General features: G+C 36.6%; 1 protein-coding gene across 1 annotated transcript; it reads left to right on the top strand.

The window, feature by feature from the left end:
• Window positions 1–3,234: 3,234 nt before the first annotated feature.
• Window positions 3,235–10,942, top strand: LOC136068588 (uncharacterized). Its single transcript, XM_065775944.1, has 5 exons — window positions 3,235–3,958; window positions 4,459–4,900; window positions 10,319–10,434; window positions 10,541–10,711; window positions 10,794–10,942. Exons 1-5 carry the CDS (start codon window positions 3,235–3,237, stop codon window positions 10,940–10,942), a joined length of 1,602 nt encoding a protein of 533 aa, XP_065632016.1.
• The last annotated feature ends 626 nt before the right edge of the window (window positions 10,943–11,568 follow it).

Raw genomic sequence — 11,568 nt, 5'->3', positions numbered from 1 at the left:
AGCTGGGCGCTGACAAAAAGCGAAAATGAGCTCATCTTTGACGCAGTCCTCAGACGCTCACAGGAAGGATAGTCAGGAAAACTCTATCCTAGGAACCTAAGCCATCAATCCGCAACGGCTGCGGTGTGACAGGGTTGCGCATACCTCGAATGCAAGTGAAAAAGAGAGGTATGAACGATCGATCCCGTGCATGTTAGAGTAAAACTTCTGAATGAGCACGAGAGGACATGTGACGGGACGTCACCGTGACTCCCATCCCCTACAGTGAATGACAGAAGAAAGTCAGTGTCGGCGAAGTCCGCCAAAATGACTTGGCGTTTCGAATGAACACCTCATCTAGAAAAGTTCTTTGAAAATGCCTGTGGGCATCTCCATCATGGGAACCGAAGATTTAGAGGAGCAAAATCAGAAGATAAAGAAGCTCTAGAACACAGAGGGTTCCGAGTCGGAGTGGATTTACGTTTGGGTGCCATAGACACTACTAACATAAACGGAATGATAAAGAGATAGAGAGGGAGACAATTAGAAAAGTCCCAGCACAATTCACATATATCAAATATATTGAACAAGAGTACGTATGCATGGGAATGCATGAACTGTGACATGCAAATTGAAAAAACATCATGGGCTCCCCAATCCAATCATAACAGCACACAAACATAGAGCATACATCTAAATGCATGTAATACCATTCTAATGCATATGGAATGCAATGTATGACATTTTGAACACATTTAGTGAAAACCCAACCCAAAATTTCAAGAAAAACTCATTAATTTTGAAAAACCCCAAAAATTTTTCAAAAAACCCCAAAACCTAAGCTTAAACACATGAAATGCATGAAAATGGAAGGAAAAGAGGTCTTACCAAGTTATTAGAACCAAGGAATGGCCTCGAAAATCAAGTGGGTTGGAAGTTTGAGGGAGAGAGAGAATANTGCTACAATGAAGGTTATGGCAAGCGGAATGGTGGTAAGGGTGGTTGTTGCTATAGTTTTGTGTGTAGTTGTTTTATTATTACTTTAATGAGTAGTTTATATTATTTAAATGAAATGGTAAAAAATATAGAAGTTTTGATGTTTGATGTATCTTAAAGTGGGGTGGTGTCAGTGGTGGCGCCACGTTCAGGCCAGGGTGGTCCTAGGACCACCCTGACCTAAAAAAAAAAAATATATATTATATATATATATATAATAATTAAATTTTTTATTTGTTTACCCTTTAAAAAAAATTAGGAACACCCCAAATAATTTTTTTTTATTTAAAAAAAAAACCCTCCAAAAAAAAATTTGAACTAAATTCTGGAAAAAAAAAAATTGTAACAGAGCCAACAAGCCCACTGGCCACGGCAAGCCCAACATAATACGGAGTAACAAACCCATGGATTCTCACCAAAAAAAAAAACCAGTACAGAGCAAATCAAAATCAAACTCACGGTCATGTCGTTGATAGAGAAAACCAAACCCCATTACCCAAAACTGCAATACAAAGGTGTTTACCAAAAAAAAAAAAAAAAAAAACCCCAATACAAAGCAAAGTGCAAACCAAACCCTAGAGCAAACCAAACCCACGGTGAGATGGTCACGTTGCTCGCAGGCGCAGCTCGCTCCATCACTCGTCGTCGTCGTAGCTCGATCATCGACCTCGTCTAGTCGTCATCGCTCGTCACTTGCCAGTTGCCCCTCATCGCAGATCATAGATCGCAAATTGGTCTCGGTGACTCAGCTGCTCCGGTGCTCGGCCTCAAGGTATTTCTCTCTCTTTTTCTCTCTGACTCTCTGACTCTCTCTCTCTCTCTCTCTCTCTCTCTCTCTCTCTCTAAAATGAAAAATATGAATGTCTAATGTCTCTCTCTCTCTCTCTCTCTCTCTCTAAAATGAAAAATATGAATGTCTAATGTCTCTCTCTCTCTCTCTCTTTATTCTAGTCTAATTGTCTAACTCATCAACTTTCTCTCTCTTTTGAACTGTAAGACTCTGATTGGCTGTCGAATCTTTACTTTTTTTTCTTTTCTTTTTTTTTTTATATGAGAACCAATCTTTACAGACTTTTCTCTTTAACTTTATTTTGCTTTTCGCTATTTTTTGGCTTTATCCTATCCGATGTTGTTGCCTGTTGGTCAATGTGTGTTGGTGTTGGTTGTCATTTAGTGCAATGTATATTGTGCTTGTGAAATTTTCTGATTGGTAGGTTGTGATTGGGGACGGCTTGTGCTTGTCTGTTGAGTGGGGTGGGGTAGATGGGCTGATGGGCACATGGGGCCGAGTAGTAAATAATAATTAAAGCTAGGATATATAATGTTTGGCTTTTTTAGTGTAATGTGCACAAACAATATAACAAATTAAAGTAATATAATTAATGACAAACAAATTAAAGCAATATAGTTTATTGTTACACTAAACAACAATAATTAAAGCAATATAATTAACTAATACATTATAAAAGACAAATAAATTAAATTATGTTAGGCTAAATAATAATTAATACTTTTATAATTAATGAAACAATAATATAACAAATTATAGTTTATAAAAGACAAACAAATTAAGGAAACAACTAAACAATAATAATTAATAATTTTATTAATATTTCAAATAAACTTATAGTTTATTGTTTATTCTTTTGCTAGAATTATGGACAAATATTTGATAAAAACACCACGTATCCAAGATTCAGCTCCTGCGCAAGATTCATCTTCATCTTCTAAGCAAATTCGTGTTGACTTTAACTTAGAGAATCTTCCTTCAGATCCTGGGCTACAAGAAAAAATATCATCTTATCATCCTAATCATCATGATGAAATAAGAAGATATTATTTAACAAAAGGCCCTTGTCAACCTGTTTTACACAGTGATGATTACCCTATATCATATTTTTCTGGAAAGCCCCGTCGATTTATATCCAAATGGTATAAAAATAGAAAATGGTTGGAATATAGTATAGACAAGGATGCAATATTTTGTTTTTATTGCTACCTATTTGAGCAAGATGTTGGTAAGTAAGGAGGAGGTGATACTTTTGTAACGAAGGGATTCAAACTTTGGAATCAAAAAGATAAGTTAAATTCTCATGTTGGAGGAGTTAATAGTGCTCATAACCAAGCTGTTCAGAAGAGTGAAGATCTATTGAAAGAAAAGCAACACATTCAAAGTGTTTTTGTTAAGCAATCAAATCAAGATAAAACTGAATATCGGGTTCAATTAAATGCAATAGTTGATTGCATAAGATTCCTTTTATGCCGGGGATTAGCTTTCGTGGTCATGATGAATCTCAAGGTTCAAGTGATAAAGGAAATTTCCTTAAGCTTGTACAATTTTTGGGGGATCACAATGAATCTATCAATGAAGTGTTGCAAAAAGCTCCGAAAAATTGTAAGCTTACCCACCCTGAAATTCAAAAAGATATTGTAAATGCAATTGCACCTGAAACATCCAAAGCCATCATCAAGGATCTTGATAATGGGTTCTTTTCAATATTAGTTGATGAGTCACGTGATATCTCAGTGAAAGAACAAATGGCCTTTGTTCTTCGTTACGTGAACAAAGAAGGAATTATTATAGAGCGATTCCTTGGTATTGTACATGTAGCAAGTACTACCGTTTTGTCACTCAAACATGCTATTGAATGTTTACTTTGTGAACATAATTTGAGTTTATCGAAACTACATGGGCAAGGTTATGACGGGGCTAGTAATATACAAGGTGATATCAATGGTCTCAAAACTTTAATTTTGAAAGAGAACAAGTCAGCATTTTATGTCCATTGTTTTGCTCATCAACTTCAATTGACACTTGTTACTGTTGCTAAAAATCATATTAACATTGCTAAATTTTTTTATGTGGTTAGTAATTTAGTAACTGTTGTTGGAGGCTCCTATAAGAGACGAGATGCTCTTCGAGATACACAATTTGTCAAAATTAAAGAAGATTTAGAGAATGGTGTACGTAGAAGTGGGCAAGGTTTGAATCAAGAGAAAAATTTTAAACGTCCTGGTCATACACGTTAGGGATCATGTTATGGGACTATTCTCAACTTGATTTTGATGTTCTCTACTGTTGGTGATGTATTAGAGATTATTAAAGAAGATGGCCTCTCCTACCAAAAAGTTGAAGCTCAATCTATTATGAGGTCAATTCTCTCTTTTGAATTTGTCTTTGCTCTACACTTGATGAAAAATATTTTAGGGATCACAAATGAGTTGTCAATAGCATTACAAAAAAAAAAAAAAATTAAGATATAGTAAATGCTATGGATCTTGTTAAAGTGTCTAAGCAAAGGTTGCAAGTGATGAGAGATGATGGATGGGCATCTTTATTGGCTGAAGTATCTTTATTTTGTACCTCACATGATATTCCTATCTTGGACATGGAAGCGATATTTGTAGCTAGTGGGAGGCCGCGATGCAACACCCAAAAAAATTCAAATTTACATCATTATCGTGTTAAGCTATTCTACACAGTTATAGATATGCAACTTCAAGAGCTCAACAACTGCTTTTCTGAGGCGAATACCGATTTGCTACTTTGTATAGCTTGCTTGAATCCAAGTAATTCATTTGTGGCTTTCGATAAGGAAAAGTTGATACGTTTAGCTAAGTTCTATCGCTCTGATTTTCTTAGAACAAATATTTTGGCACTTGACTCTCAACTGCAGAATTACATTTTTGATATGCGCAGCAATAACTTCTTTTTAAAGCTTCAAGGAGTTAGTGAACTTGCTGAAAAGTTAGTGAGCATAAGGAAACACGAGACTTATCCATTAGTCTACTTGCTTGTGAAGCTAGCTTTAACCCTTCCAGTTGCTACTGCAACAGTGGAAAGAAGTTTTTCAGCAATGAAAAATATAAAGAATGAACTGTGCAATCGAATGGGAGATCAATGGATGAATGATTGCTTGGTTGTGTATATTGAAAAAGATGTAGCTTGTAGCATTGATAATGAGACTATTATGCAACGATTTCAAAATATGAAAACTCGTAGAAGGTAATTGTAAATTTTATGTATTTGCATATTTTTTTGTTGTTGTTGTTGTCAATATATAAAATTTTATTTTTATTAGATTGTGTAATTTATGTTTGTTGAGGAATACCCTGAAAAAATTTCCTGAAGTCGCCACTGCTTCTTGGTACTCATGCTCCCACTCCTTATTAGTGCGTCGATTTCCAAGGCCCAAACTGGTGTCGTGGGCATGGAGCTGTGGTGCATGGCGAAGAACAATGCGGAAGACACGGCCTTGCAGACGGCGTTAGACTGGGACGGTGGGCCCAGCACCACCAATTGCAATCCAATACAACAAGGTGGGTCTTGATACAACGCAAATGACATAGCGGTTATGGTGTTGTATGCGTTCAACGACGACTACTTGAGGCACAGCTTGACCACTGACAGTTGCTCCTTTGATAACACTGTTGCCATCACTTCGTTGAACTCCAATCAGTCCCAAAAGCTCTTCTTCTTTTTCTTTTTATATGATTGATCTATCAATTCCTTTAGTTTTTTTTTTGTCCTAAAACTCATAATTTAAAATAGCCTATGTCTGAATCAATTTTAATGGAGGCCATTTTAACAACTCATCGAAGCAACCATGTTCGGAAAAAAAAAAATCGTTATTGCATAAAACAATCTCAAATTTTGCACTACTTCTCATGGAGGACAATTTAACAACTATGTCCTAAAAATAGCTCAAAAAATGATTGAATGATGGTTCTTTGTTGGTTGGATTGATATTCCAGCAGTATAACAAGGAAGAAAAAATTAAAACCTTCGGCAAATTAGGTCCAAAACATAGAGAATGATCTTGAAATTTTCTGCAGCAGATGAGAAAAATTAGAGAAAAAATGGGAATGATAAAGGCCGCTACAAATCTGATTTTTTTTTTTTTCTCTCTTTGAATTATTCCTGCTTATATGTAAGTAATTTTATTTTATTTATAAGTGAAAAGAGTGTTTTGGTCTTTAAACAATGTGCCACTTAAGCAAAAATCATATGAAAGTTATGTGCTATTAATTTTTGTCTAATTAGTTTAGAGTGCAAAGTGTGCATTCTAATAGTTTATAGTGCAAAGTGTAATATGGTGTATAGTTCAGGATAGTAAAGTATAATTTCTCCTACTTAATATAGCATCCTTCTGTCTACCCTTTGGGACTGAATTTTAGAATTTCAGGCAATCTTTTCAAAAATGTCACAAGCTAGTCTTTCAAACGCTGTGAAAGATGTACATCTAAATCATGCTAGATTTTTTTTTTTTTTTAATTTGAAAAAATAATTTTATTAAAGACTAGTTCATAGAGTTTGGGATTAGTCCCATGACAAGTGCCTAATTAGGGTAAGGTTTCCTATCATGACCTCTCTTAGCCCCTACAAAAATGAGAGAATTGTGGATTGGGTATGAAATTTTTTTTTTTAATGACTAAATCAAGTTAGAAATATAACATTTGAAAGACATAGTTTTATATACACAGAGGTTGTATGCACAATAAGGGGAGCTAAATTGACTATAGAAATTGTCAATAACAAGATTAGGGGTAAATCCCATGAAAGATGACATCACGCATGAAGGATAAAAGAACTAAATAAAGTTTCAAATATGAAAATTAGACAATTATTTTAACAAAGAACTAAATAAAGTTTCAAATATTACACCACACATGGAGGATAAAAGAGAATGAATGCATAGATTCCCTCATTTTGTAGGGGAGAAAATACACCCTGTTACGGGTGTATGTTTCTCTCCTCTCACAAGTTGGTGGGACCCACAGTTGGTGGGTCCCACCAACTTGTGAGAGGGAGGAAGCATACACCCGTTGTGGGTCCCACCAACTTGTGAGAGGGAGGAAGCATACACCCGTAACAGGGTGTACTTCCTCCTAGTAGGGAGTGTCATGAAGGTGACACTAGAGTTGTAGCATTCCCTTCATTCTGATATATAATATAAAATTAAATTTTTTTAAAAAAAAGTCATAAACAGTACACAAAACTTCCGTTTCCATGACATATAGGATTGGTAGAAAGCCTAATGCCAAAAATTTTAAGAGGGCCATTGTGGTATTTACTGAATTTCTTTTTGTCACTCCATATAATTTCTTCAGCAAAAGCCTATTCTTCTAATAACATCAACTTCGTGTTTCAACTAGAATTTGTTTCCCCTTTCAACAGGAATACACCTACAAGTAACTTCTAGCCATGGAAGAAAGCCATGGTCCGAAAGAGCTACCAAAAATAATTCAAAAATCGAGGACTAAAACTAAGACGGTACAAGTCAATAAAAAAGTTGATTACTGGGGCTCTCAAAGCTTGGAGATTTTGAATCAAATGAAAAAAGAGGAGGACAACAAAAGCAGAAGAAACAAGAACTTGAAGCCTACTTCATCATTTGAATGTTCAAACGGTTGCATTGGTGATCTTATTATTCTCGAACCGATTCTGAATTTAGATGATTTATTGAAAGATAAACGTCTCCATAGTAATTTCTTTGAAAATATACCAGAATTTAATGGTTGATGTAAGAGATGTGCAATTAAAAGACATGGTTACTTGAGAAAAATTAGATAAGAAAAAGTATAGTCCTCCTAAAAATGATTTTTAATTATTCTTTTTTTATGAATATTAAGAGATTACTTTTTGAATGATTTTGTGCTAAAAATTGCCTCAAATTTTTATTTTAAGTTTAATTATCTATTTGGATTTTCGTGATGTTGAATGAAAGTTCATTCGTTTTTGTGAAAGATGTAATTTGATAGTGCTTGTATAGAACTTGAGGCAGGGGTGGAACCTTAGCGAATAACTTTCAATCTCATGCCACAGTAGGCTATACGGAATTACGGATAATAGAGAAAGTGCAATATATACGTTACTATTTCACCTCATAGTTTGTATGAAGTGTACTCAAAGTTTAATTCAAAGAACTCTACACCATTTGAAATTTTGAGTACATATGTTATGTGGTGTTGTTAAACACACTTTCTCTCCACATATGAAGTTTAATTCAAATTTTGAGTCCACACTTTCAAAGATGGCCATTACCATCTTTAACAACACCAACAATAAGAAGTCATTTGCCTTCATTGACTAGCTCAATGAATTAATCGGCTTTTTTTGCATGTGCCATTGTGTTTGATCTTTAGTTGTTGTGTGCATGTGTGTTTGTGAGTAAGGGACTGATGAAACTAATTGCATCGAGTAAAAAAGATGACCTTCAGGTGTGTTTGTTTGGAGAGATTTTGAGGATGAAAATTTAGAAGAGAAAAGTGGAGAGAAAGAAGGTTTAATGTGTGTTTGGTTGGGAGGGAGAGTGGAAAAAAATCTGGTGGGCCCAAGTGTTTTCTCCTCGGGCCCACCAAAATATTTTCTTCCCAAAGTGGGGAGAAAACTTGGGGGAGAAGTTCACTCACATGAGCTGCCCAAAATGCCCTTGAACATTCTTCTTTGCTAACTTTTTTTTTCTTTCTCTATTACTAATCTCTACACATTCGCGTTGTTTTGGGTTTTTTTGTTTCATCTCACTTTTTTTCTTTTTCTTTCTTTTGTTTTTATTACTTTCTTCCATAGTTCCTTTCTCCCTTTTTTTTTTCTTTCTTTGTTGCTCATCTGCACGTTCACGTTGTTTTGGTTTTTTTTTTTTTTTTTTTTTTTTTTTGATGATGATACACAAAAAAGCAGTAGGCTGAATGCTCCGAGCTTCAATGATCTAATAATTGCTTGAAAGGCCTAAAAAGAAAAACAAAGGATCAAAGGTGACTAGGGCTAACCGACCAAGAACCCTTCGATGCTTAAGTTGGTTTCTCTCTTAAACTCTAGAGTTCCAACTTTTTGGGAGTTGTCTAAAACTTACCTTCATTTGATGTGAATGAGTGTTTATATAGTGTGCTCTTAAAGCGGTTACTTGTCTTGTAACTTCCCCTATATTTGAGGAGGTCAAAGGGTTCAAGGTTAACTTCCACAACCGCTATAGGAGTTAGAATATTTTTTCTATAACTGTCGTTGGAAGTTAGGTACTAAGTAGGAAATTATAGCGATGAACCAGGATTTTACTCATGCCTTGAAATAATAACATGTGGTTCAATTTTACTGGTTCTTGTAGATAAATCTCTATGGAATTTTCCTAGTGTCGGGGGTTGTCCAGGTGCTTGCCTCATGGACAACCCATATGCCCTTGGAAGACCGTTTTGCTAGATATAGCCATTCTTGCCTTCTTGGATCGGACAATCCTCATGGATGAATTAGAGTTCAATTTTCAGTTCACCATCAGTTGGCCCCTTGTCCAAGGGTCGTCCAGATCACTGTAAAATTTACAGCTGTTCTTTAGACATGCCTTTACATTAGTTGTTAAACGTCGTGCCACATGTCATGACCTCATTAGTGACTGGTCGCATCGATTTACCTTTTTGAGGAATATGCCACATGTTGTTTTCTGGTTGGTTGTGTCGTTTTAGATGCCAAAATTTACCGCCTATAAGTAGTAGAATTCCTCTCCTACCCTTCACATCTCTCAAATTCTCTCCCTTGGCATTCCTCGTCCAGTGCCTCATCTAGAAGTATTCCCGCGTCCTTAGTCTTCCTTCGTCTAGAGCTAGGTACTCTCCTCATCCTCATTCTTAGGTTTTCCTTCAAATTTCAACATGTCTGAAGTTGTCATCTCTTCATCTAGTAATAGTGTAGATAAAGCTATAAATGAGTACCGTGACTCAACCAGTTATAATGGTTACAATAGCAATAGCAGTAGTAGTAGTGGGAATACCACGGACGAGGAATACACCTCGATGTTCCTGGAGTTCATCTAGAAGTTTTCCAAGAACATCTTAGGACGAGGGCAACTTCCGGGTCTCGAGCTGGCACCTCAACGAGTATTCCTTTGTCCCCTCCTTTAGACAAAGTAGAGATCGTGAACAGTTGTGCTATAGGCATCCCTTCCAAAACAGATGAAAGGAGGCTTGCAGCACTTAGGAGTTGGTACCAAATCCCAGACGATCTTAACCATAGGTTAGTCATCCGTGGGGAGTGGTGTTGCAACCCTCGTTTTGGGATAAGCATCTATGAAGCTTCTCTTTTGAGGGGACTTAGGTTACCCCTTAATGCTTTTGCTAGGGAATTACTTACTAGGCTAGGTTTAGGAGTGTGTCAACTTAACCCCAATGCATGGAGATTGACCGTCTCAATGCAAATTTTATGGAGGGAGGTGTTTAAAGGGGATCGTCCTCTCACTGTGGACGAGTTCCTTTTCTACTACAAACCCTCATAAATTAACCAATCCCTTGGCTTTTATCAATTCACAGCCAGGGGTAAAGATTGTAGATTAATCAAGTCTTTGGTAACGTCTAACAGAAACTGGAAGACAGAGTTTTTCTTCGTCTCTAGTTTTTGGTCGAGGCACCCTGTTAAGGTTAGTAGGAATCCATTTTCCCTTTATACTAGAGAATTAGGGAACCTTCGTCCTAAAGGTATGTTATGTTTTGCTTTGTTTTTTGTTTTTTGTTTTTTTTTTTTTTTAGTGTTTTTATCTTTTGCTTATAATCATCTAACCTTTCTCTCTCTTTCTTTTTATAGCTATTGGACGACCCTCTTTAGGCAAATTCCACTGTGACCGCGTCCATAGAGCTCGTCTACACACTGATAGGAGTTACCACTCATTAGTGACCCTTCAACATCTTGCTATGTGGGGACTTGGTCCTGAGCCATCTGTTGAAGCTCTTGCTCACGAGCTCACTGTCCGTAGACGTGAGTTTTCTTTTTACTTAGAAATTAACTGAGTACTATTTGAGTTATACTCTTTAACTAATACTTTATGTTTTTCTTTTAGGGATGGCAACCATGAAAGAGAATAAGGGAAAGGAGGTGGTGGATGAGGCAACTAGGCTTAAGGCTCAATCCCAGCCTCATCCTTCCGTTAGGGACAAAAGAAAAACTTTACCCAAGACGCTGGACTTTGGAAACCTTCCTAATCATTGAGGGAAGAAGGCAAAGCATGGGTCGTCTAGGCCTGGGGTTGTCAAGCCTAGTATTCCCACCTCTCAACCGTCTGTCCAAATTTTTGATGTTGACTTGTCCATTCCCATTGAAGTCACTCCAGCCAAGACCACTGCTCCCACCTCGTCTCAACCTTCCTAGAGGGTTCCTATGAACCTTCTAGAAAATGAGGACATGGCTTGGGAGAGGTTTGAAAAGGTTGTAACTAGTGAGGACGTGGCAGCATGCTATGACATGTCCTTGAAAGAATTTGAGCATTCTGGTATTCATGATCTTTTCAAGGTAATCACTTTTCCCTCATCTTGTCATAGTAATATGTATATGTATATATATTTTTTAACAAAATTTTTAATCACTTGTGTAGGCCATGTCAAAATTCATAGCAGCGTCCAGGCAGGCCATGGAGATGGACAAGACAAGGATCCTACTTGAGATGAGGATCCAGGAGGTCAAAGATGACTGCAAGGACTGGGCTGAGGTGGTAGCTAAGGTTAAAGACGAGGCCGAGGAGCTGCAAAACCTGGTTGAAGAGCTGAAAGTTGATATTGTTGAGAATGATACTCATCTTGACGACCTTTAAAAGAGGAATAACGAGTTGAGTACCCTTC

Source organism: Quercus suber, unplaced genomic scaffold, assembly GCF_002906115.3.
Source record: "Quercus suber isolate HL8 unplaced genomic scaffold, Cork oak 2.0 scaffold_124, whole genome shotgun sequence".
Taxonomy (NCBI): domain Eukaryota; kingdom Viridiplantae; phylum Streptophyta; class Magnoliopsida; order Fagales; family Fagaceae; genus Quercus; species Quercus suber.
This window is presented reverse-complemented; position numbering and strand designations above follow the sequence as displayed.

What these genes read in the sequence shown, in the direction of transcription:
- LOC136068588 (XM_065775944.1), top strand. Translation starts at nt 3,235, where the DNA reads ATGCCGGGGATTAGCTTTCGTGGTCATGATGAATCTCAAGGTTCAAGT. An exon ending in TGTACGTAGAAGTGGGCAAG is followed by an intron (nt 3,959 to 4,458) that starts GTTTGAATCAAG and finishes TATTCTACACAG; the next exon opens with TTATAGATATGCAACTTCAA. An exon ending in AGGGAACCTTCGTCCTAAAG is followed by an intron (nt 10,435 to 10,540) that starts GTATGTTATGTT and finishes TTCTTTTTATAG; the next exon opens with CTATTGGACGACCCTCTTTA.